The sequence below is a fragment of the Camelus bactrianus genome, chromosome 12, assembly GCF_048773025.1.
Source record: "Camelus bactrianus isolate YW-2024 breed Bactrian camel chromosome 12, ASM4877302v1, whole genome shotgun sequence".
Classification (NCBI taxonomy): domain Eukaryota; kingdom Metazoa; phylum Chordata; class Mammalia; order Artiodactyla; family Camelidae; genus Camelus; species Camelus bactrianus.
The window spans coordinates 31021790-31045476 of NC_133550.1; the positions used below are offsets into that span (position 1 = coordinate 31021790).

General features: G+C 41.3%; 1 protein-coding gene across 5 annotated transcripts in view; it reads right to left on the minus strand.

Moving 5' to 3' along the window:
• Nucleotides 1-7467: 7467 nt before the first annotated feature.
• The window catches only part of POLR3B (RNA polymerase III subunit B), a 105331-nt gene continuing 89111 nt past the window's right edge, over nt 7468-23687 (minus strand). For all 5 annotated transcript variants that reach the window (XM_010970465.3, XM_045506960.2, XM_045506961.2 and 2 more), the window contains 5 exons: nt 21517-21620; nt 20731-20897; nt 15846-15959; nt 12854-13027; nt 7468-7917 (listed from right to left, as the gene is read on the minus strand). In XM_010970465.3, the coding sequence (XP_010968767.1) occupies nt 7788-7917; nt 12854-13027; nt 15846-15959; nt 20731-20897; nt 21517-21620 (689 nt within the window). In that variant the 3' untranslated portion in view covers nt 7468-7787. The remainder of the gene's footprint in view (nt 7918-12853; nt 13028-15845; nt 15960-20730; nt 20898-21516; nt 21621-23687) is intronic.

The window sequence follows — 23687 nt, forward strand, 5'->3', positions numbered from 1 at the left end:
AAAGAGAAGAAATGCTACTATACAGGAATGGCAAGTGGGTTCCCTAACAGAAGCTACTTCCAATCAATCATAATGAGAGCTGTGATTTATTGAGCACTCATTATGTGGGTCATAAATTGATTCAATTAGCCCTATGAGTAGGTATCATTATTACCTCACTTTACAGATGAGGAAATGGAAGCAAAATAATTTGCCCAAGATCATACAGCTAGTAGGTAGTGGAGCCAGGATTTGAAGGCAGGCAGCCTGACTACAGAGTCCTCACTCTCGACCATGGCACACTCCTGCCTTCCAGCTAACAGGTGATGTCTGTCTGAGCCTGGTATTCAAGGGTCTGAGGCTAAATTCAGGTAAAGCAGAGTAGACTGCCATGGTTGATTAGAGAGCTGCCAAGGGGATCTAGACACACAGCAGAAGCACATGTGTGTGTACCTGCATCCCTGACTTTATTTAAAAGAAGAAGGTCCTACAACATCTGTACTAAAAGAACCGTGCCTGTCTCAATCTACAAATATTTACTCAGATTTTTGTAACATCTGACACTGAGTGACGTAATTAGAGTAACTCTCCCTGCAGGAAGAGCAGGTAATGAATCACCAACAGCCTCCTGTTTTGTTTTCTGGACCGATGTTGATCTATTTCAGGTCCTGCCAGATCACAGACCTACTTGGGAAATGCAAGACCCAGAGTAATGATGAAGGAAAATTTCCAGTAACGCAGAAAATTGCTGAGATTCCTGCTCTGGAAACCCAGCCCTACTGCTGTCGTCTTAAAGCGCAGACAGTACTACAGCTTGCTAGGAGGGCTTTATGACCCCGTTTACTCCCATAGGACCATTCAAAGAGAAGGCGGAGTCTTTGGCTTCAGGGTAGACTCCGGGCTGAGCAGCACCTGCCACATGGCAGGGAGGCAGACACAAAGCTGAGGTTTGAGTGGGTAAAAGATGAAAATCAGCACGCGTCTTTGACAAAAGCAAAAAAATAGGCGAGATCTAAAACTACGTCAGGCTGTGGGCAGATGTGAATAAAAATGGAGCTTATAACTAACATTTTTTTTTTTATATCTGCAACATTATCATCAGATATATAAAAGCCCATTTTACAATAGAAATGAAACTTAATTGACTTAATGACTGACATGGATTGACATGTTTTATTTGATGCCATTACAACTGGTACGCTGAAAAAAAACAAGGGTTTTGTGGTTCACATTAACATTTGTTAGTATAGTCACTCCACCATCCAGAGGCACATCAGCTGTCAGTCTGCTGAGGACAAATCCATGTAACAACAGTTGGAAATTGTTCTCATTTGCTTTGTAATTTTTTGTTTTTCAGTTTTTTGCTTTGTAATTTAAACCACTTTCATACCCATTGTCTGGAGACAGTCTTGATTGTCATGACAAGGGGGATGTTACTGGCATTTAGCGGGTAGAGGCCAGAGATGCTGCTCGACATCCTACTGTGCACAAGTCGGTGCCCCATGAAAAAGAATTATTCGGCCCAAAATGGCAATAGTGCCAAGGTTGAGAAACTCTGGTCTTGTTTGGTATTTACATATATGAGAAGAGAAAAGCTAATCTTTATTGAGTGTTTACTATGCCGTAGGCACTGTTCACCTGAATTTCCTCATCTCAGCACAACAAACCTGTGGTGTAGGAACTACTCTTCCCCGGTACGAGCCTGGGTGGGGAGGCAGGTAGGTTATACTCTAACAGAGAAGATTGAGACTTGGCGTCTTAGGGGAAGATCGGGGCCTCCAGCTCCAGTGCAGGGCATGGCGGTGCCTCTGCTGTGCGTATGTGCACAGAACAGAAGGGCACAGTGGCTTCATTCTCTCCTTCTTTGTTGGTAACACCACTGCCAATTCATGTTCAGTCAGCAGCTCCAAGGTCAGGGGCTCTGGGACTCCCCACCCACTCTTGCAGGCTCAGCACATAGAAAGACTTGGAAAATCACAGCACCAGCTCCCCTGCGGGCCCCAAGGAAGCCGTGCAGCACCCAGAGCATCTCTGCTGACTTTGTGCTTTGCTTTGGGGGGGTGGGGTGTGACATGGTGGCATTCCTGGGAGGACCTGGACACCAGACTGAAATGACCAGCAGGGACAGAGACAGAAACTGGAGTTTTTCAAAGAGCCACTTCAGAAAGGCCACTTTTAACGTGGGATGTGTCTGCGGGGCTGGCAGGCAGATCCCGTACTGAGTGGAAAGAAGCTGCAGAAGGAGAAAGCGGAAACCTCAGGGCCGGAGTCAGAAACTAGTCAGCAGAAGGAAGCAGCATCCCAGGCTGCCGGAGAGGAGCTTTCCCTGTATAAATCTGGCCTTTACCCAACAATTTCCTCTGTGCAGGCTCTTCACCAGCAATGGTAGGGGTGTGGGAGGCTGGGAAGGTTGGGCTGGAGCCCTGAGGGAGGTGCGGTCCGATACACTCTGCTGCTTAAGGGGAAGTCACCCCACAAGACAGAGAGGAACGTGGAGAGCTGTTCCCAAGGGGTGGGTTCTTTGACACCCCTAAAAATCTAAAGGCTGGCTCTAAGAAAGGATGGTATCCAAAGCTCCTCATGTAGCTTACGACAGTGGGTCTTAGCTTTTAGATGCACTGGAACCATCTGGAGGGCTTGTTAAAACATAGATCCACCCAAATTTCTAACAAGTTCCCAGGTTGATGCTCATGCTGCTGGTCCAGGGACCACACTTTGAGGCAGGCTACCCCATCCCCTCCAAGGATCTGTCACCATTACTTAACCTTGAAGAGTACTAGTATTCCAGTTTCTTCAAATACAGTGTTCACAGCAGTCCCTATTTAAAGTATAGCAAATTCACCAAAACTCCATTCAAGTTATATTAAAAATGAGAGTATAAACTTCACCCCAGCACCCAATACAAAAGATTTTTGGATCTATCACCTGTTTTAATTTATTCACTTCTAGTCTTTATTAATGTGGATGATTGGGAGTTAACCAGACTTAAAATTTATATGCATGGAATGAGAGCTATTACCTAGACTTGAAAAACACTTTAACTCCTTTGATTACAGTCTGAGATTTTAGACCTGAGTGAAAATGCGACTTTCAGATTGTTCTGAGGATTTCTGCTGTGACATCCTGATTACAATAAATTTGATTTGCTGAAGCAAATCTCTTAATTGCTTCTGGGATCTGTGTCCGAAATCCAAATTGGTAGCTTGGCTTTGGTAACAAACAGTATACACTTCTAGATTGCCACCACTTATTTTTTTCCCCACTTAAAATGGCCTCTTAAGAGGCTTGACATTAATTTCCCACCAACCTTGGCCTCATGGGACTGATGCAGTAAAAATCCAACTGTTAGTCAGCAAATGAAACAAACTGCTTTCAAGACACATATGGAGTAAATATGGATGGTAAAGAGGTGCTACTTTTACAGTCACTTTTCTGACCATCCGTCTCACAAAGGAATGATTTACAGATCTCTCAGAAACTGGCTTCTCCATTACTCAGACGGCAGAGAAGCGGACGGGTCCAGCCACCAGCCCTCAAGTGCTCATTCTCATGTGATTCATTACCGCAAATCAAGGTGTTGGCCCCAAATGCTCTGAAGCAGCTGAAAACTATCCCATTATACAGCACCCACTCAAGCCCCCTCCCCCTTTACTTGACTCTCAGCACATGGAAGCATTTTGAGACCTGGTTCTGTGGGCTTCATGAAACTATTCTGGGACTCCCGCGCTGACCACGGGCCTCACTTTGATGTCGGTGGTATATGGTCGTTCCAGGGAAGTGTGTTCTCTAATCCCATCACCCTCCTTCCTCCCATCACCCTGAAACAGGGCAGCTTTCACAAATAGCTTTTGCAAAACCCTACAGTCCCTGCACTTGGCCTGGTTTCCAAACTCCCTCCTCAAAGCAAAGTTGAGGTTTGCTCTTCCTAACCCTTTTCTGACGAAGCTGGACAGGATAAGGCCAGTCCTGACAGCTGTCTGTGAGGAGTATGATATCATCAATGAAAACAGTAATAAGCATTGGACATATTACGTGCCAGGCACTGGGCTGAGCTCCTTAGATGTTTTAGCTCATTTAACCCTAGAAACAGCCTTAGGTGTCAGTACCATTATTTTTTTCCATTTTGAAGATGGATAAACTAAAACAAAGATAATATACTATATTTGGGGTGACAAAGCTATTAAGAGACCACCACAGGTTTAGAAGATATCTTCTTTTTAAAAACTTATTTGGTGAAGTATAACTTATATTCAGAAAAGTGAAAAATCCTATGTATAAGGTCAGTGCATTTTCATAAAGTAAACACATCCATGTAACCAACTCAGGCCAAATAAATATGACCAACATCTCAGAAGCCCCTTTCTTGTACTACAGTCACTAGCCACCCACTATGCACAGGAACTGTTACCAAGACTTCTTAGATGATAGACTAGTTTCGCTTATTTTTTAATTTAAATGGAACCAATACAACATATATTCTTTTGTGTTTAACTTTTTTTCATTATTATTATATTTGTGAGATTATCTACAACACTGTATGAGGCTTTTCGTTGCCGTATTAGTATTCCACGGTGCAAACCCCCCACAATGATCAATTCCACTGTTAATGGACAGAGGTTATTTATAAGTCAGGGCTATTTCAATAGTGCTATTAGAAACGTTTCTGTACATGCCTACTGATAACACACATGTATCTGCTGCACACACACACACACACACACACACCCCCCAGGAACAGGATTGCTGGACACGTTCAGCTTTAAAAGATACTGCTAGCAGTTCAGCCAGTGCTGTTATGAGTTGGCAAATGCATTGAGGAATATTATGGACTGAATCGTATCTCTCCAAAATTCCTATGTTGAAGCCCCAATTTCCAATGTGACTGTACTTGGAGATGGGGGCTTTAAGGAGGTATTGTCAAATGAGGTCACAGAGGCCCTACTTCAATCAGGCTGGTGTCCTATTACGGAGAGAAAGAGACCCAAAGCTCTCTCCTCACACACACTGAGGAAAGGCCAGGTGAGGACACAGTGAAAGGTGGCCATCTGCAGCCAGGATGGAACAGAGTCCTCACCAGAAACCAAATCTGTCAGCACCTTGACCTTGGACGTTGAACCTCCGTAACTGTGAGAAAATAAATTTCTATTGTTTAAGCCACCCAGTCTGTGGTATCCTGTTATGGCAGCCAGAGCAGACTAATACAAGGGGAGAAGTGGTGGAGAAGTTCGGTTCACCTCAACGAGCTTTCTTTCTATTTGGGATCTTGGCCTTTCCAGTCCTGGCGTCTTGGCAACTCCAAGCCCATACTTTTGTCTCCCCAGTTCTTTGGCTCTGACAAAGCTCAGGTCAGGGTTGCAGCCACTCAGTGGGTTTGGCCTGGCTTTTTTAAGCCTCTTGTCCCTGTGCCACTTTCAACCTGGCAAAACCTTGAGGGAAAAAGCGCTCCTAGGGTGGCCTGTAAAAGGTTACTCTAACATTACCGGAAATGGAAGTGAAAATGGTAGTTTTTAAAGCAAGGAACTTACAAATAACTTAACAAAATAAAACTGTAGTAGGACTAATACCAATTCTGGCCTCTTTTTATTTAAGTATTTCTGAGTCAACTAGTTACTCAAATGTAGCATCTGCTAATTTTTGAAATATCTACCTAACATAATTTTTCCCTCTAAGAATAGTTGTTTGGAGCCCACCTTCCTAGATTTTTGTTAACTTAAGAGAACTGAGAATTTCCTAGATTAGGCGACTCCCCTCAAAATGCTCCGAACTGTCTGAATTGTTTTTGAAAAAATAAGTTTAAGAAATTCAAATACTCAGCAGCGCTTGAATAAAAAAAAAAACTGTCATATTTAGTGACTGAAAAACAGAATCATGGATGAAACTCAAAGAAGGCCTCCACATCAGGAAGCCTGGCCTCAAGCCCATGCTGTTCCCCTATTAATGGTGGGGCACTGGGCAAGTTAGCCATTTAGTGGCTCAGTGTCTTCAGCTCTAAAAAGGGAATAATCACGATTGTAAAGTGTTCCCAGATCTCCAGGGCACAGGTAATCATTTTGCCCTGGGAGTTCCGTCAGCACTGCCGAGGGTAAGCCTTAGCACTGACTGTAGGACAGCGTTCCATGGCTCGCTGACGTCTCGGCCTCCTCCACTGGGTTCAGAGCTCCTTAAGGCAGAGGCCATGTCCTGCTCTTTCTATCCTCAGCACAGTGCCTCACACAGGGGAGGTTCTGAGTGCAGCTCTTCCCAGGCTGACCCTCTGAGTGTTCACAGACATGCAGTGCCTCACAGGGCAGGGCAACAGCGTCTTCTGCAGAGTTGATAAGTGGAGTTGTCACATAATGGGAAAGTCAAAATCCCCCTACAAAACTCCTTAAATGGCCCACAAAGTATGGTACGTATACATTCAACCTAGTACAGTCTTCTTCAGGCACCATAACTTTGAGAACGACAAAGCCGGGTGCAAGGAAGGAACCACTGGCAGAACCAAAGACCTGGGCATTCAAACGCCTCTGCATTTGTAAAGCCTGTGGAGCCCCTGAAGTGACTGGAGACGTGTGCTGACGGCGGGGAAGGTCTGCTCACCTGCAGCGCGTCCCTCTGTGAAGCCTCTAGGACTCTCATACCCAAGTGAGGGCTACTTATTGTGAAGGAAATGAAGTGCTGTCGAGGTTGGGTTCTCAACTCAGTGACTAGCCTGGCTCCCCCTTTTGGAGAGTCCCAGTACACGGTAGCTCGGTAAAGGCTCTGAAAAAGTCCTTGGTATGTTTAACTTGGAGACACCCAGTTTCTCAAACTTATTTGACACTGGACCTTGATTCTTGTTGGTGTATAATACCTATTAATATTCTGTGGGACATGTTCAATGTGACATGCTGGGAATGCAGCCTTAGATCATTATTCAAAGCTTTTTTGACTTACTTTATAAACAATCCCTAACACAAATATTTATCTGGCTTCAGAGCAGAGCAATTAACAACAACTTAGAAATGGATGAAGAAGGTTGTCAGATTAAAAAGAAAGTGGACAGCTAACATCCTGGCAGGAATGGAAGGGATGGAAAATTTAGTGTCTATGGAATTATTTTCAGATATTCAACAAATATTGCATGGTATGATCACGGAGGTTCAAATGAGTGGCAATTAGTCCTGAAGAAAAGGTGACATCTGGTAAAATTGCTGAAGATTGCAGGAAGATATTATCTTAACCAAGATTAGAATTTAAAAATTGGGTGTATAAAGGTAAGATTCAATTGTTGCGAACACTCACCCCTCAGAGAACCAGGTAAGAAAGCCTCCGCTTATCAGCCACACTCCCGGCTTCCCGCAGGTGTTTTTCCTTCAAATACCGCTCAGATCAGCCTCCCCAGACAAAGGCCGAGTTAATCTGCTCAGATTCTCCATGTCCTTCACGTGTCATAAGAATCTGGCATTTTATTTAATCCCAAACATTCTTTTTAAGGAGGAAGGTCTTTGTAATGAATAAATTTCAAGATACCAGAACATAAATAAAAGTTTATTTATCTTTTAGGTCACATTCACTTGTGAATCAAATTCAGAATACGGACGACAGACTTTGCTACAGTCCTCATTGTTGGTGTTTCTCCCATGGCCCGGACTCGTTGATCAGGGTTGTTCAGCCAGTCTTCTAATGTATAAAAAGCCTCTCCAACAATTTCGTGGTTCTTTCTTTCTTTTTTCTTTTTTTGAGAGAGAGAACAGTATTCACAGGAGCAGAAGTGGTCCTTATCCCTTCTGCTCCTCACCACTGTGGACACATTAGTTGTTCTCTTTAAGTAACCATCTTTCCCATCCTTATTCATTGTACTTGGACAGTTTTAACCTGGGGATAATGTTCATTGACTGCAGCTCCTGGAATAGCAGCTTGCAGGCATACGGAATGCGGAGGGAAGACACATGGCATGACGACTTGCAGTAATGGCACCTGAAACCCAAGTCAGTCATGTTAGAGGGACAGTAACTCAGAAACGGAGGCCGGTGTGGAGCAAGTGACGATTCACTCGACAAAATTCTATCACCATTCTACCAGATTCATCAGTTTTCTATTCCTCAGCGTTCAGTCACACTGTCACATAAGTATGTATGTGCCCCCAAAATAAAAAGAAGCATCCAAGGTAACAAAAGTAAAAGCAAAACGAGTATCACTCCCCCAATTGTAAAAGCACGAAATTTTAATCAGCTACTTCCACACTTCTAGGCCTTTCTCCTTAAAATACAGAATAGCTGCCTATATGCTTGTTATGAATGAGGCCCAGAAATCTGAACCATCTGAAAGTTACTCAGGTTTACTTTTTTGTTGTTGAAAGTGTTTTAAACAGATTCAATCCATCTCCATGTATTTGAAATGCATTTACTATGCCATACTATTCTAGGCAAGATGTTTAATTTGATTTCTGTCACTGAGATACTTGAAGTGTGATGGGAAAGATAAGACATTCATATAGAAAGGTGATGTCCAATCAAATGTTATTTATTTTTCCAGTGCTCTTCAAGCTTGATTACTTGTTTTTATTGGAAGCTACTGTACTTACAGCACATTGGCCTTTGTGCAAAACTAAAGAACTGTGTGTGTGCATATATTCCCATTTAATCCTTATAACAGCACATGCTCCTAACCAATGTGCCTGCCTATTCCAATTAGAATTTTCTTTTCTCTTCTTTCAGCAAAAGCCAGTGAACTGAATCTAGGTCTTAATCCATGGCTACAACTGAAGAAGAGTCCCTGGGGAGAAAGCGAGTTATTCTCTCAGGTTTCAGACCAAAATAGGTCCTCACCCTACATTTCAACAGTCTGGGGCAATAGGTTTCCAGTAGAAATCTTGAGACTTAATAGGTAGAAAACTACAACCTCCTAGTTAACAGAGGGGAAAGTGAGTGCAAGAGGAATAATAACTAAGGCTTAGAAGAGTCATTGCTGACTGGGAACTGGAGAGAGATTCCTTCGTGAATGAAAAAGGCCATTCTGGAGGGTAAGTAAGGCAATATGTATTAAACACGTAGATGTGCATGTTATTTGAGTAATCGCAAAAGTGGCAAAATATGTGCACAAGAATGTTCACGGTCACACTATTTATAACAGCATAAATCAGGAGATGGCTCACATGTCCAACAGGCAATTGGTTCTGTGATTAGAAGACATTTATGCAGAAGAATACTGTGCAGTCATTAAGTGTGATGATGTAGAATCATACTATTGAAATACAAAAGTGTCCAGGACACACTGTGGAGTAGAAAAAGCAGTTTGCTAAAGAGCATGATCCCAAGGGGGTCCTCAGATGCATTTCAGTAAATGTATGAAGTCCCCAAAATCGTATGTAATAAAGACTCTTTTGTGTGAGTATACGTTTTAATTATTCTGCTATTATCAGAATCTCAAAAGAATTTATGACTTTTTTTTAAAGAGTACAGAACTACTGGCTAACAGACATGTCCCCAAAAGAGTCACGAAAATGTTAATAGTTGTCATCTGTGGGTGACAGGAATTAATATGACTGTATTTTTTTCTTTACGTTTTTTGTCACTGAGTATTTTACAAAGAGCAGGGGTCACTTTTTGCAATCAGTAAAGTTTTATTATTTTAGAAAAGAAAAGCACCAAGGCTGAGAATTTGAATGTGGTGGTGAGTGACTACACAGACAAGAACTTCGTGAGAAGAGAATGCAAACAGGTTGAGCCATGATGGACTCATGCTTGGGCCCCCACTGGGGGACTTGCAGGGGCTCAGCAAGCACTGTGGAGTGTTTGATTCCATCGGTAGCAACGACAGAAACACAGTAAATGACCTTTTCCTAAAAGATTACCTACAGACCTCTTCAATGCATGACAGTTTAAGAATTACATTTTTAATGTGCCTAGGTTGATCTAATTTATTCAGGAATCATGTTCATGCTTTAATTAAATTGGAGAAGTGGATTTAACTGGAGCAACTTATTGCTGATTCTCCTGACCATTACATTACCCCATGACTTCAATACAAACTAATCTATTTAAATTTTCCATATGTACTGATTCATAATCCAGAAAGCCCACTAATCTTCTCTATTACTAAATATTTCTCCATCATTCAAAATGTTCCAATGCATATGTGTACAGATACATAGATGCATGTATATATAAACACATACACATAATAAAAATATGTAATTTTTTTCTCTATGTCTAGAAAATGTCCAAAGGAAGAAACCTGACCCGAACAGCAAGAAAACAAACTGATTTTTTAGGGCAAAGGCAGCAAAAGAAGGAGACTGTGGCTTCACATGAGGAATGGCTGTCCAGTAAAATGTCCTCTAAGAGCTAATTATCTTAATAGGGATTTTCTTTTCTCCACTGTTTTCCTTCTGGACCTCTCTTTTGTGACTTCTGCCCTCCGTGTCTTCTGCAGAACAACAGTCTTGCTGTAAACATCCCCATAGCAATGCCTTACTAATGTGCAAATCACTGACAAAAGGCCAGTTTCAAGGTTCTGAGCTGCTCTAATTACTCAGCCTCCATTGTGCTGTTCATTAAAGAGCGACTTCCTCCAACAAACGCCCGTGCTCCCTCCCACACAACCCAGCACACACGATCAGGTAACGACGGGAAAATGACAGCATCATTACGCTCCTCTGCCAGGAAGCAGCACGAGGAGGCTGCTAGACTACCAGACTGGATTAGGAATTTTTTTCTGTTGGCAACAAGGGTATAAGTAGGCCACTCAAAATCAGACATACAGTATATCCAGGCCTGTTTAATTACAGTAAAGACCCTTAAACCGTGTAACCTGATTTAGTCCTCTTTCAAAGGATTTCAAATACAATACACATTGAACACATGAGCTTCAAAATCAGGCACTGCCATCAGATGATCTCTAAATGAGACAGAAACGAAGCAGGAAAGGAGATATGAATTTAACAGAATAACGCTGAGATCAATTACTGCTTACACTGAGTTTCCCTGAGTATTCAGCGGAAGAGAGGGGAAGGTTTTCAAAGTGCATAAGTAAAGCTGGTGTTCTGCTTTATTTTTTCTATTTCTCTTTCTGCCTTTCTCTCTCTCTTTCTTCTTTGGTTGGGGGGCGGGGGCACAGGAGGGAATGTGGGGAAGATGGAGAAGAAAAGGAAACTCTTTGAAGTTTTCTGATCCTTATTCTTAATAAAATGACTTCTCTGAACCATCTTTTCAAAGTAAATTATTTAAAAATCCTTGTGCCAAATTTGAAGATCTAAGCATAGTGAAATTAGGTTCCAGGCATCTTCCTATTACACTTTTGTTGTTGTTACACAGCCAGGACAATAAAAAGCAAACTCAATATGCATTTCAAAAGACAAATAGACATCTCAGAATTGAAGCAACCTCCCCGCCCCGTGTCACTGATATAAGAAAAAGCCAGGCTAATGCATAGAATAACGTCACCCTATCTCTGCAACCTCATGAAAGGAACGAACTGCAAATGGCACCTCTTGTGTTAGTTTTTAAAATGAAATGATTTCACAGACAAGTCTAATCAACTCTTTTACACCAAAAATCATAAAATAATTGGCTAAAAGGTTTTGTCATTTAATGAGCAAGGTATATACTGTGTTCTAAGAATCCTACTCATTCTGGCTTTTGATCTGCTTTATTCACCATGAAGACTGGTAGCTTAGGAGGGCAAAAAGTTGGGGCTCTCTCTGGAAGGAGGCTTTGATGGGAGACTCGGTGGGAAAAAGGTAGCCCTTGTATTTCTCAAACTCTAGCCATGAATGCTCATCTGGGCCTAACTCTGTCCTTCGGAGGATGCACCCTCACCCTTGCCCAGAGAAAAGGGGCTCTGAGAGGTTGAGTGAGGGCTGATGAGGGAGCTGGGGCTGTTCCCTGTCCCTGCAGCAACTGCCTTATATCTTGTTGGACCTCATTTCTAGCAGAAAAGTAAGAAGAAACTAGGGAACTACCAGCCCTCCTTCCTACAGGGGTATTTCAGGGCTCCAGATAATGACTAACCCTAAGCAGAGTGGCTGCTCTTTGGTGGTAGAGTGAACCATTACAATAAGGAAAGGGGATCTAACTACACAAACACCAACAAGAAATATGTAGCATCATCTTTTAAGCTGGCTTTTTTATCTACTGAACTCTACACAGAACTTAAAAACTTTATGAGTTACATAATTTACCTATTGGCAATCATCCATATGCAGGGTCAGTATCATTTAGCAATTATATTTTATTTAGCATCTACCAAGTCCCAGGCTGGAAAAGCAGGGGTAAACAAGACAGAATGTAATTAGAATGAACTAGAAGATAAGCTCCCTGTAAGCAGCCATTCATCTGTCTTATTCACCCCTGTATTTCTGGGGCCTAGAACAGTGTCTGGCACTTAGCAGATTCTTACTGTTTGTTGAGTGAATGACTGAGACAGACAATGACTCTGTCTTCGTGGAATTCACAGTCCAAGTGTAAAGCAGAGAGAGTACAGACAAGGTCCTGGCTCTGTCACCAATTTACTATAAGATCTAGGGCAACATACCTGGCTTTTTGGGTCCGAGTTTAAAAGCGAGCATTCAACACAATCTTCATAAAAAGTTTCTAGTTAAAATATGCTGTAATTCTGACATCTAACAATGAATCTGCTAGTATCTTTATAGGTAAATTGTGTTATAAAAGGTACTTGAGATGCTTCTTTAAAAAGAAGATAAAACCTGTATTCCCTGGGAGTTTAAACTCTAGCAGTCGTAGAAAGCAGAACATTAGGTAGACAAACTAAGCATGTACATATAAAATTCCGAATTCCAGGAATGCCTGGATGGCGAAGACTGGCGAGTATGTGGTGTGATCCAGGGTCAATCCCCGGACAGTGATTTAAGAGGCAAAGGATGTGGTACGAGAGACATGTGGTATCCACTTACCAGCCAGAGTACCCCAGAAGTCCGCACTGCCCACAGACATCAACCTCAAAGGCATCACTTGAAATCATTAGTCTCTCTAGCAAAAGCATACTGGCTCCATAACCGATTAAACAGTCACGTTCCATTTCTCCAAGACGCAAACCACCATCACGAGATCGACCTTCAGTGGGTTGCCTTTGAAACAACAAGTTAGACAAATGTGTCATTACTATATTAAACCAAAAAAAGCAACATCACGTGCTGGATAAGAGCACAGGGCTTTAGAGCAGGGCTCAAGTGGATTCAAAGTGCTTTTAGACAGTGACCAAAAGCATGCTGCTCAGCCTCTCAGCCTCATTGTAAAAGACATGTAAGAATACCCATCCCAAAGAGCCTTAAATGAGAAGAGATGTAACACTAGGAGTTGCTATATTAGTTGGAAGTAGTAATTACATAATATTATATGATGCAATAATAAATGAATATATAATCATATAAAACAGCAGTGCTAGCATTACTATCACCATCTCTATCATTATTATCAGGATAGTACAGTCCTCAAATCAGGGTAGAACGTCTTTTGAGTGTTTTCAAAGATGTCTGAGTTCTCTATTATTTAAAAGCAGAAAAACCAAGCAGAATGGACTATGGAAGAAACCCAGGTCCCCCAGCAGTTACTGCCAGGGCTCCAGGAAGGAACTTTATTATTAAGAAGTAAATTAAATAGGGAAAGAAGCAGACTTTTATAAAATTTAGAATAGATCAGGAATCATCTGGAAGAACAGTGTAACTAAGGCAGGTGGGAGGCTCCCCAGAGGCTGGGAAAGTTGTGTCTGTCCCATTCAGGTCCTTCCTTCCTTGTATGACAACCGAGAAGCTATTAGTCCCCCTGAATGGACACTCTGTGGTTTATGTATCTGCTGGGCTTGACAATATCTTAAAAGGGTAAGAATCCAAGATCCAGAGATGTAGGTACAATTAAGGGATTCTGAAACAACTCAGGCAACCCCATCTAGGTTCTGATGAAAGGAAGAGAAGAGAAGAGAAGAGAAGAGAAGAGAAGAGAAGAGAAGAGAAGAGAAGAGAAAAAAGAAAAGAAAAGAAAAGAAAAGAAAAGAAAAGAAAAGAAAAGAAAAGAAAAGAAAAGAAAAAAGAAAAGAAAAAAAGAAAAAAAAGGGAGCTCCTTGGTTGGCTGATTTTGGAGTGACAGTTCTTACAGGGAGTCTGAGAGGGAGGAGTGGGCCATAAACCTATTGCTTGCTTTATTCCACAGCATCTTTTGATATTTGTTGTTGTGGAAAGTTACAGTGGGAAATCAACTTAAGTTGTAGATTATCTGCTGAAAGAAAATTGACATATGAAAAACTTACAAAATAAACACACTGTAGTGGACACTTCATAACTGAGTACAACATCTACATGTTTTTATCTGGGGTGGGAGTAGGGGGATCCCTACACCTGTGGTCACCAGACAAGTAAAGGTGGTCAGATCACATGTGGGCAGAACCCCAAACTTGGATTTTAACCAACTGAGATCCATGACTACAGACAAATACACTCCAGGCAGATTCATATGGAATACACGAAACGAATTCTAAAGTAGTAACTTTTTTATACAACAAAGCAAGAAAAATAGGAAACATATTTTGAAATGTTACTCTGAAATAATTTTGGATGTTGTAATTGAAATGGAAGTTCTAAAGGGGATGGCACTCAGGGAAAGATGCTCCTAACGCAGGTAGGGTCTCATTACTGAGGTCATTACTGCCTTAAGAATCTCAGCTTCTCTTCCCTCTTCTGCAATTTTAAGCACACGTATGCCTGTCTTTTCAACAGGCATGTGCATTTGCTCAGTTTCACATGGTCAAGGAATTAAGTCATCTATACCTCTCCCCTGGTTTTAAAAAAACCCAAACACTAGCTGCTTCATCCTCTGCCCCCTGCCCCTGTACTGCAACACCCAGGCAGTGCCAGGGAAAGTGGGCAGGGAACTGCATGTATGCTGAGCCTCTCCCATGGATCAACACTGTGTACATTCTATGTTCAAACATCTGACATTCACTAGCCCGCTGAAAAGTGGGTATTATTCTCTTCTCTTCATATATGAGAAAAACCGAAGCTAAGAGAAGCTAAGCCATCTCTCCAAGGCACCTGGAAGTGCTACATGATGGAGATGAGTTCACATCTCTGTCTACCTGGCTCCATTGGGCCAAACTCTCTGGCAGCCTCGGCATTGCTGCCATATTGAGCTGGGTAACCCTCTGTGGTGAGGGCTGTCCTGTGCATTGCAGGATGTTTAGCAGCATCCCTGGCCGCCACCCACTAGATGCAGTAGCTTCCTCCCCACCCCCCAAGTTGTGACATCTCAAAATGTCTTTAGACATTAAAAAATCGCCCCAGTTGAGAACCACTGTCCTAGACTATGCTTCTCCAACTATAAAATGTAGTACTAAGAACATGTGAAACTTAGTATTTATAATTCCCTTTCCCAACAATTATATCCATTCACCAACACACAGACACTATGCTTGAAACTGAAGAAACACTGGCCAATGGGGCACATGTGAACCCAAACCTCCCAGAGCTTATTCAAATAAGCATGCAAATACACGCGCCTTATGCTCCAGTAACAGTTTTTAAAAATGATAGTTGTGGCTTGGGCTACTGAATAACATTACGTATGTGTCTTCTGTATACACATGGGAGCATGCAGGTGTATCAATATGTGTGCGTGTAAAGTGTATCTACATTCCTATAAATGAACCTTTTTGAATGGGACCATATTTGTAAACTGGTACACAGTAAAGGACTGTCAGGAGACTACTGGCAAGACCTATGATGGGCTTGCTCTTGTGTCTATGAATTGATTTTAATTGGTTGCTATTTTTTTCATGTTAATCAGATATATGTCATTTTTGTTGATGCCTAACATCCCAAATTTTGACTCCTGCCTATTGCTATACCCAAGAGATGAAAGATCGACTTGACCACATTATAAATGCTTTTCTCTTACCTGGTAAGGACAGCTCGTGGTCCCCGGGCCCGGGCGTGCATCTTATCTAGCACCATGTGTTTCAGTTTCTGATAGTACACGGGGCCAAAATAGATGTATGCTTCTAAGGGCTCCCTGAAAGACAGGTCAGAGTTTTAGGTTAAGAAACTAAGTTTGGGCTAACAAGAGACAGCTTTTTCTAGGACTCATCACTGGCAGGCCGTGATTTGTGTATGAACAGGATTATCACTAAATGAATGGGAAAGAAGATTTTCAGTCTACAGTGAACAAAAACGTTAGAAATGAAAATATAAAAAAGTACCATTGATGCAAGGTGCACGTATCTTTCCAAATTAGTGTTTCTGGTTTTTTTGAATATATGCCCAGGAGGAGACTTGCTGAGTCATATGGTAGTTCTGTTTTTAGTGTTTTGAGAAACCTCCATACTGTTTTCCACAGCAGCTGCACTAACTTACATTCCCATCAACAGTGTACAAGGGTTCCCTTTTCTCCACATCCTTGCCAGCTTTGTTATTTGTATTCTTTTTGATGATAGTCATTCTGATAGGTGTGAAGTGATATCTCACTCTCACTTTGATTTGCATTTTCCTGATGATTAGTGATGTTCAGCATCTTTTCATGGGCCTGTTGGCCATCTGCATTTCCTTTTTAGAGAAATGTCTGTTCAGTTCTCCTGCCCATTTTTCAATCAGGTTATCTGGTTTTTTGATGTTGAGTTGTTTACCTATTTTGGATACTAACATCTTATCAGTCATATCATTTGGTCAGTAGTCGTCTTTTCAATTTGTCAATGGTTTCCTTTACTATGCAAAAGCTTTTCAGTTTAATTAGGTCCCTATTGTTTATTTTTGCTTTTGTTTCTTTTGCTTTTAGAGACAGATCCCCCCAAAATATTGCTGTGATTTATGTCAGAGTGCTCTGACTATGTTTTCCTCTAGAAGTTTTATGGTATCCGGTCTTACCTTTAAGTCTTTAATTCATTTTTAGTTTACTTTTGGATATGGTGTTAGAGAATGTTCTAATTTCATTCTTTTACATGTAGCTGTCCAGTTTTCCCAGCACCACTTATTGAAGAGACTATCTTTTCTCCATTGTATATTCTTGCCTCCTTTGTCATAGATTAACTGACCACAAGTGTGTGAGTTTATTCCTGGGCTCTCAATTCTGTTCCATTGATCTATGTGGCTGTTTACGTGCCAGTACCACAGTGTTTTGATTACTGTAGCTTTGTAGTATAGTCTCAAGTCAGGGAGCATGATTCTTCTTTCTCAAGACTGTTTTGGCTATTTGGAGTCTCCTGTTTCCATACAAAATTTTTTAGTTATTTACAATTGCCAAGGTATGGAAGCAACTAAAGTGTCCATCAAATGAATGGATAAAAAAGATGTGATATATATAAATACACAATGGAATACTACTCAGTCATAAAAAAGAATGAGATCTTGCCATCTGCAGCAACATGGATGGATTTGGAGGGTATTACGTTAGGTGAAATAAGTCAGACACAGAAAGACAAATACTGTATGATATCACTTATATGTGGAATCTACAAAATACAACAAACTAGTGAGTAAAACAAAAAAGAAGCAGACTCACTGATACAGAGAACAAACTAGTGGTTACTAGTGGGGAGAGGAAAGGGAGGAGGGGTAAGATAAGGGTAGGGAAAAAAAGGGTTATTATGGGAGTATATGAAATCGTGTGTGTGAAACTTCCAAAAATTGTAAAGCACTACAGAATGTAAAGACTCTTTCATTCAGTTAAAAAAAAAAGTAAAAAAAAAAGAAAGATAGAAAAATTTAAACAGGTTGTGAAGAAGTTTTCCTCCCACCCCAGCATCCCAGTAGCAACACACTGTCTCAATTCTTTTTTTCTTATTTTCTTTACAGCACTTGTCACCATTTGTTATTAAAGTATGCACTTGTTATTTCTCTGATTATCACCTGTCTTCGCCACAAGAAGTAATCTCTGCAGGATAAGCACTTTGTCTCCTTGTCGCTGTGGCCCCTGCGCTAATGACCCTGCCTGGCACACAGCTGTACTCGGTAAATGTCTGTTACACAGCTGACTCAGTGAACCTTTAGAAAAACTGTAGTAAGAGTTTAAAAAGGAAGTAAATATTTAAGTGCTCTGAGAGTGGAAAGCTTTTTTCTTCGGTTTAGAGCAAGAGTAGCCAGAAGATTGATGCCTTTAAAATTTTTTTAACTGCCCCAGAATTTCCTTCCTCAGAAGAAAGGCAGCATCCACCATGTGCCACTGACCCAGGACTTAATCCATACAACAATCCAGGGAGGGAGGGACTGTTTTCCCTATTTTTAAGAAAACAAATAGGCACAGAGGGTTAAATAAGAGCTGGTGAGTGGTACAGTGATGCAAATCTAGTGCTCCTCCTGCCACGCTGGCCAGTCTTGAGCCAAGTAAATTTGGGCCACAGCAGATCCCATAGTGGAAAGAGCAAAGGAAGCAACAGACACGGCAGAAAGGACATCAAAACATCTGACCTGCTTGCTTGGTACACCCCTTATCACACTTTAAGCACTTTAAGTACCATTAGCAAAGGCTTGTGCAGCTATCAAACCCTTCCGATGCCTGAAGTACAACCAGATTCTTGGAAGACAGAGTGGAAGGCACAAAGGACAGGGTGTCAGGAGACCCTTTCTTGTCCCACAGCTCTGTCATGAGGTAACTGCATGATCTCTTTATCTCGGTTTTCTTAGTTGTACAACAAGGGAGTCAGATCAGCTTTAATAATATATGATTCTATTCCTGTATTGTATGGCTGCTCGTGGCAGAATTTCTAGAACTCTGTCACCTAATGCCCCTCCATCAAGTGATTAAAGCCATATGCATATGCCATTTTTCCTCCTAGCTATGCTCAAAAACGTGACAAGGGATGAAAGTTGGCAGGTGACATTTGTGAGCCCTTCGTGGAACTTTCAACTAACAAGCTAAACTAGTGTCTCTTAAACCTTGCCACCGAGATAAATGGCAAAGAAATGAAAACACTTGTCTGGGGGCCTAGGCGAGGGTGGTGGAGACATAGCCTACAGCTGTCTATAGAAGCAAAACATAACTCAACCAAATCTTCCAGTAAAATTATGTTTAGAAGGCCCACCAAATTGATTTTTTGGTTTTGCACACATTCTGGTCAACTTCTGCATTCTTTCTGGATGAGAAGCAAAGACTAACATGATCAGTTTAGCAATGACAACTGTGTTCTTTGAAAAAGACCTTAGCTACTTCACTGAGTCATTTCTGAAATGGAGTATCACTTTTTTCCTGTAATGCGATTTTCTGTAACTTCTCAACTGTGATATACCTAAAGACATCCATCTGTATCATTACAGTCTGGATAGGTCATTTCAGAAAGCAATCAGTACTTTTAACAGATTAGACTTTGACCATTTAAATCACATCTGGATACTCAATTTGCAGCACTAAAATCAACTCTGTGTTCTCACACGCGCTTCCCCGTGCTGAGATTCCCTTACGTTCAAGCAGTTTAAAACCTCAGAAAACAGTATAAACACTATGTCCGAGAGTTTTATCTGGCATAAAATACAGGTGTCTTAATTTAAGCAACTGATTTGATTCTTTAAACCCATGTATGAGTCAAGTTTCAAAACCCTGTCATTCTCGATAATTTCAGGGACATCTGTTTCTCCCAGGGTACCAGGAAGACCCACACTCTGCCTGTGTGACCCGCTCTCCAGCCTCCCCTCAGGCTGCAGCCACTGCCTCTTCCCTGCACAGCAGCCAGTTTGGGCTCTGCTGGTTCCCTGAACTTACCAAGCTCTGTCCCTTATAAGGTGTGTGTTTGTTCAACATGTGTTTCCTCTGCAGGAAACACTCTTCAAAAGGTCTCTTCCCATCCTTCATATCCTCACTGAAATATTCGCCTCCTCACAGGGATCTTCTAACCTATTCCTTGTCTTCATTTCGGTGAGAGCTATTTATATTTTTATTTATATGTTTTCATTCCCTTATTCACCAAATATTATGGAGTGCCTGCTGTATGTCAGACCTTGTGCCAGACACTGGAAATAAAACAGTAAACAAAACAGACGAGCCCTGCTCTCATGGAGGCTATGTCCTGGTTCTTGTCAGGGAGACAGGTAATGATACCATATAGTATTATTACATAGTATACTTGATAATGACGAATGCTACATAGAAAAATAAAGCAGGAAATGGGCAATACTGAGCTGTAGTTTTAAAGTAAGTAGTCAGGGTAGGCCCTGCTGAGAAGCTACCTTTTGTCTTATTTTTTAATGTCTAGTAACAAATCTCAGTGGTCAGCTCCACAGGTCAGGGATCACATCTATTTTGTTCAGTGCTATATACCTAGTACCTAGCACATGTTAGGTGTTTAACACATCATTAGTGAATGAATGTGCAAATATGAGGCCTCAGGCTATCTGTCAGAGCACTAAGTATCTGACATTAATCATAGAAATGCAGAGAAAAGCCAATGGTTAAGAGATTTTGCATTACACACAACTTCTGTGTTCTTTAAAAGTTACATTGAAATCCTGTTTTGGTAAATTAGATCTTTTCTTCTTTTTAAATGATCACCTCACCAACAAAACAATTTATCAGTTTTCTAAATTTGGACTTTCTTTTCTCTTCCTCCCCTAGTTTTATTGAGATATAATTGACATATAACATTGTGTAAGGTGTACAATGTGTTGATGTGATACACTTACATACTGCAAAATGATTGTCACCATAGCATTAGCTAGCACCTCCATCATAAATCTGGATTTTCTTGTATCAGATTACTTAAAAGAGAAAAACTATGTATCTTAAAGGCTCTTTTATCTTATCATACTTTTACTTTAATAAAATCATACTTTTTCTTTAAAATGTCTAAACACTCACTCACCCTGTGATGCCAGATGTGACATAGTCTTTCCCCAAGTAGTTATAACCGTGGCGAACAAGGTCTTCACACACATCCTTCACTTTACTGCCTCCAAATGCAGTGCCATAGTGGAACCTGCCGTCTAACACGCCGGCCTTGCCTGCCAACAGTTCAATTAACTTCCCCACCTGTGGGATGTGAACAAATTAAGTGAGCCCCAGGAATGTAGTATAGGAATTCTGTTTGTTTATTTAGCTGTGGCCTATTTTCCCCAAAGATTATAAGACTACAACTATTAATGAGTTATAAATTAATAATAGCAAATGTTTATCCCTCTCTTACTGTGCAACAGACTGTCAGAAAAGCTTGACATGTGATCTAAGTTTATGCCTCCAAAACCCCTGTGGGATAGGTACCATCATCTCCTTCACTTTAGATATGAGGAAACTGAAGTACGGAAGGGTTAAGCAACTTTCAAGTCCCATAAATGGTAGGTGGTGGAGCCAGGATGACAAAACAGTAACCACAGAAAGGGAGATGCATTAGGTTTGATGTAAGGGGTTCTTCTGCTGAGGGGGTGAGTTCACTGTTCAGAAGACTGCTCCTGAAGGGAAGGGCAGATCTCTCCCCACTCCCTCTGCAGAGGATATCAGTCCACCACTGTCAGGGTCTAGGAACCTATTTATTTGGCAAGAGGTCAAGGAGCCCTTTCTAAAAATCAGTTTCAGGGTCCCATCTCCTCCGCTCACTACAAACCAACTGCCTGCCTTCTTCCTTAAAAGCAGCGCCTCTGAAAAACGTACTGACCGTCATTCGAGATGGGAAGCCATGTGGATTCATTATGATGTCCGGACAAATGCCAGAATCACAAAATGGCATGTCTTCTTGAGGGACGATCAAGCCACAAACACCTGGTAGAGAGAAGAATTCATGCTATGTAAAGCAAGTCGGCAGAAAGGAAGAATTATCATTACCGTACTTAATTGGGATCTCCCCGCTGCCATCTCTATTTCCATTGCTCTCAAACCTTTACCATGGACTCAATCAAGAGCAACAAAAGCAATTTCCAACAATCCTTCTAGACAAACAGTTGCCAAACGACTGTCCCTGCAGAAAGCCTGTAGACCAGCCTGCTGGCATGACACCCAATGGTGCTGTCAGGCTGCTTTGCCCCACCTCTCATGCTGCGGAGATGGAAGAGCAGCCACTTCACTGGGCCCGGCCCTGTCAAGTTCCCTGAAACTGCAAGTCAGCAGCAATTTCACTCCTCCCCAGCCAGTTCATGACTGGCTACAAACTGTACCCAAATCACAGGAATGCAAGTTCTCTGACTACCAAACATAGAACTGATTGAGCGAGGGGTGTGTCTGAACTGCGGTTTTAAAACTGTGACAAGGACTACTCGTGTGTGGCTAGTGTGCTAACAGGCCTACTTACTGGCTGCCGAGCCCTGGCTGGTTGGCTGGTTTCTGCCAGGGCTTTCCTGGCCGAGGCTAAACTGCCTGAAGGAATTTTAATTCCTATAGCTTACAGCACATTAGAAAAGTGACCTCTGATTGAAGTTATAAAATTGAACACGAAAATTAAACACCAAATTATTCTTGGACAAAAAAGCTAGAATTAGGAATGGAATTCTAAGAATGAAAATAAAACAAAAACTCACCAACTTTTTGCAATCTACCGACAGTCTCCTAAATTAGCTGTACTTTATCACTCCCTAAATATTATTCTAACCTGTAGGGAATTTTGTTTCTTAAATAGTTTTTAATTCCTGATTTCTTTTTCTTGGTAGGAGGGATATAGGAGTATAATTTAAATTGCTAACCACAATCTACATAATTCAGAATTAGAAAACTAGTGTATGGCATTGGACCAAGAAAAAATGCTTTTATATTTAGTAAGATAAAATTCCTTTTCTCTTGTATACAAAATTATCAACCATCTGTACCTATTGAAAAGAAACTACTCTCAAAGAAATGTTTCCTTCCTCAGTTTGATTTCTACATAATTACTCAAATTATTTTAAAATAAAATTTTTGTAATGTGGTATAATCACCAAGAGCTGAAGTCTAAAGAAAAAGAGTGCCATGTGCCCATTTAACATCCATTATCAATATTCGGATTTCTAGTGGCTGCCAACAATATGGTAATTAGATTTATGGAGTTGAATTCTAGAGCATGAACGTACTTCAATTGGCTTTTTGGTTGAAATTATACTGTTTATTATAAAGAACATATGCTCTTTTACATCAAGCACAGAAACATTCAGTTCACTTTATTTCAAACTCAGCAACAATGTGTTAGAATTTAAATCAAGCAGACTGTGTGCCTCTCCTTTCTTCCCTCCAAAAATCCATCTTGTCCACACTGAAATTATCTGACAAAACACTAGGGCTACTGGGAAATCTACTCTGAAAGAGATCAAATTGTAAATCTAGGTGCACCGACAACAACATTGTTTAGCAGTGAACAAAATGTTAAAACTGGCAATTCCTTAAAGAGGCCGGTCCTGGGACGTGCTTGGGTGAGAATGCCACTTTGGCTGGTGAGGAGATGGAGGGTTCAGCTACATCCCTTAAAAACAAAACCAGAGAAAAGCCTCGGCACCCCTTCAGTGGCAGTTCACAGGGGGAAGCCGGCGTCTGCTCAAAAGGAAGCTGCCTGTTCACTCCCAACAAGAGAAGGTGGGAGTGAGGTGCAGGAGGTACAGAAACACACCATGGAAGCACGACACACTTAAGCTGGGGGAGGGTAAGGAGAGATGATTTGCATTTTGCGTTCTCAGTTATAGCTGACGAGTTTAACTCAACTTTATTTTGTTATTAAAATGAAAGCAATATTCCCTCCCCTGGAATCTGAATCTCTAATAACTCTGCTTGAAATCTGATTAATATTTGGTAAAGAGCTTCCTTTCTTGGCAAGTTACTTTCTTATCAGCCCTTTTCTGACACTGCAATTTAAAAATATATTGTTTATAT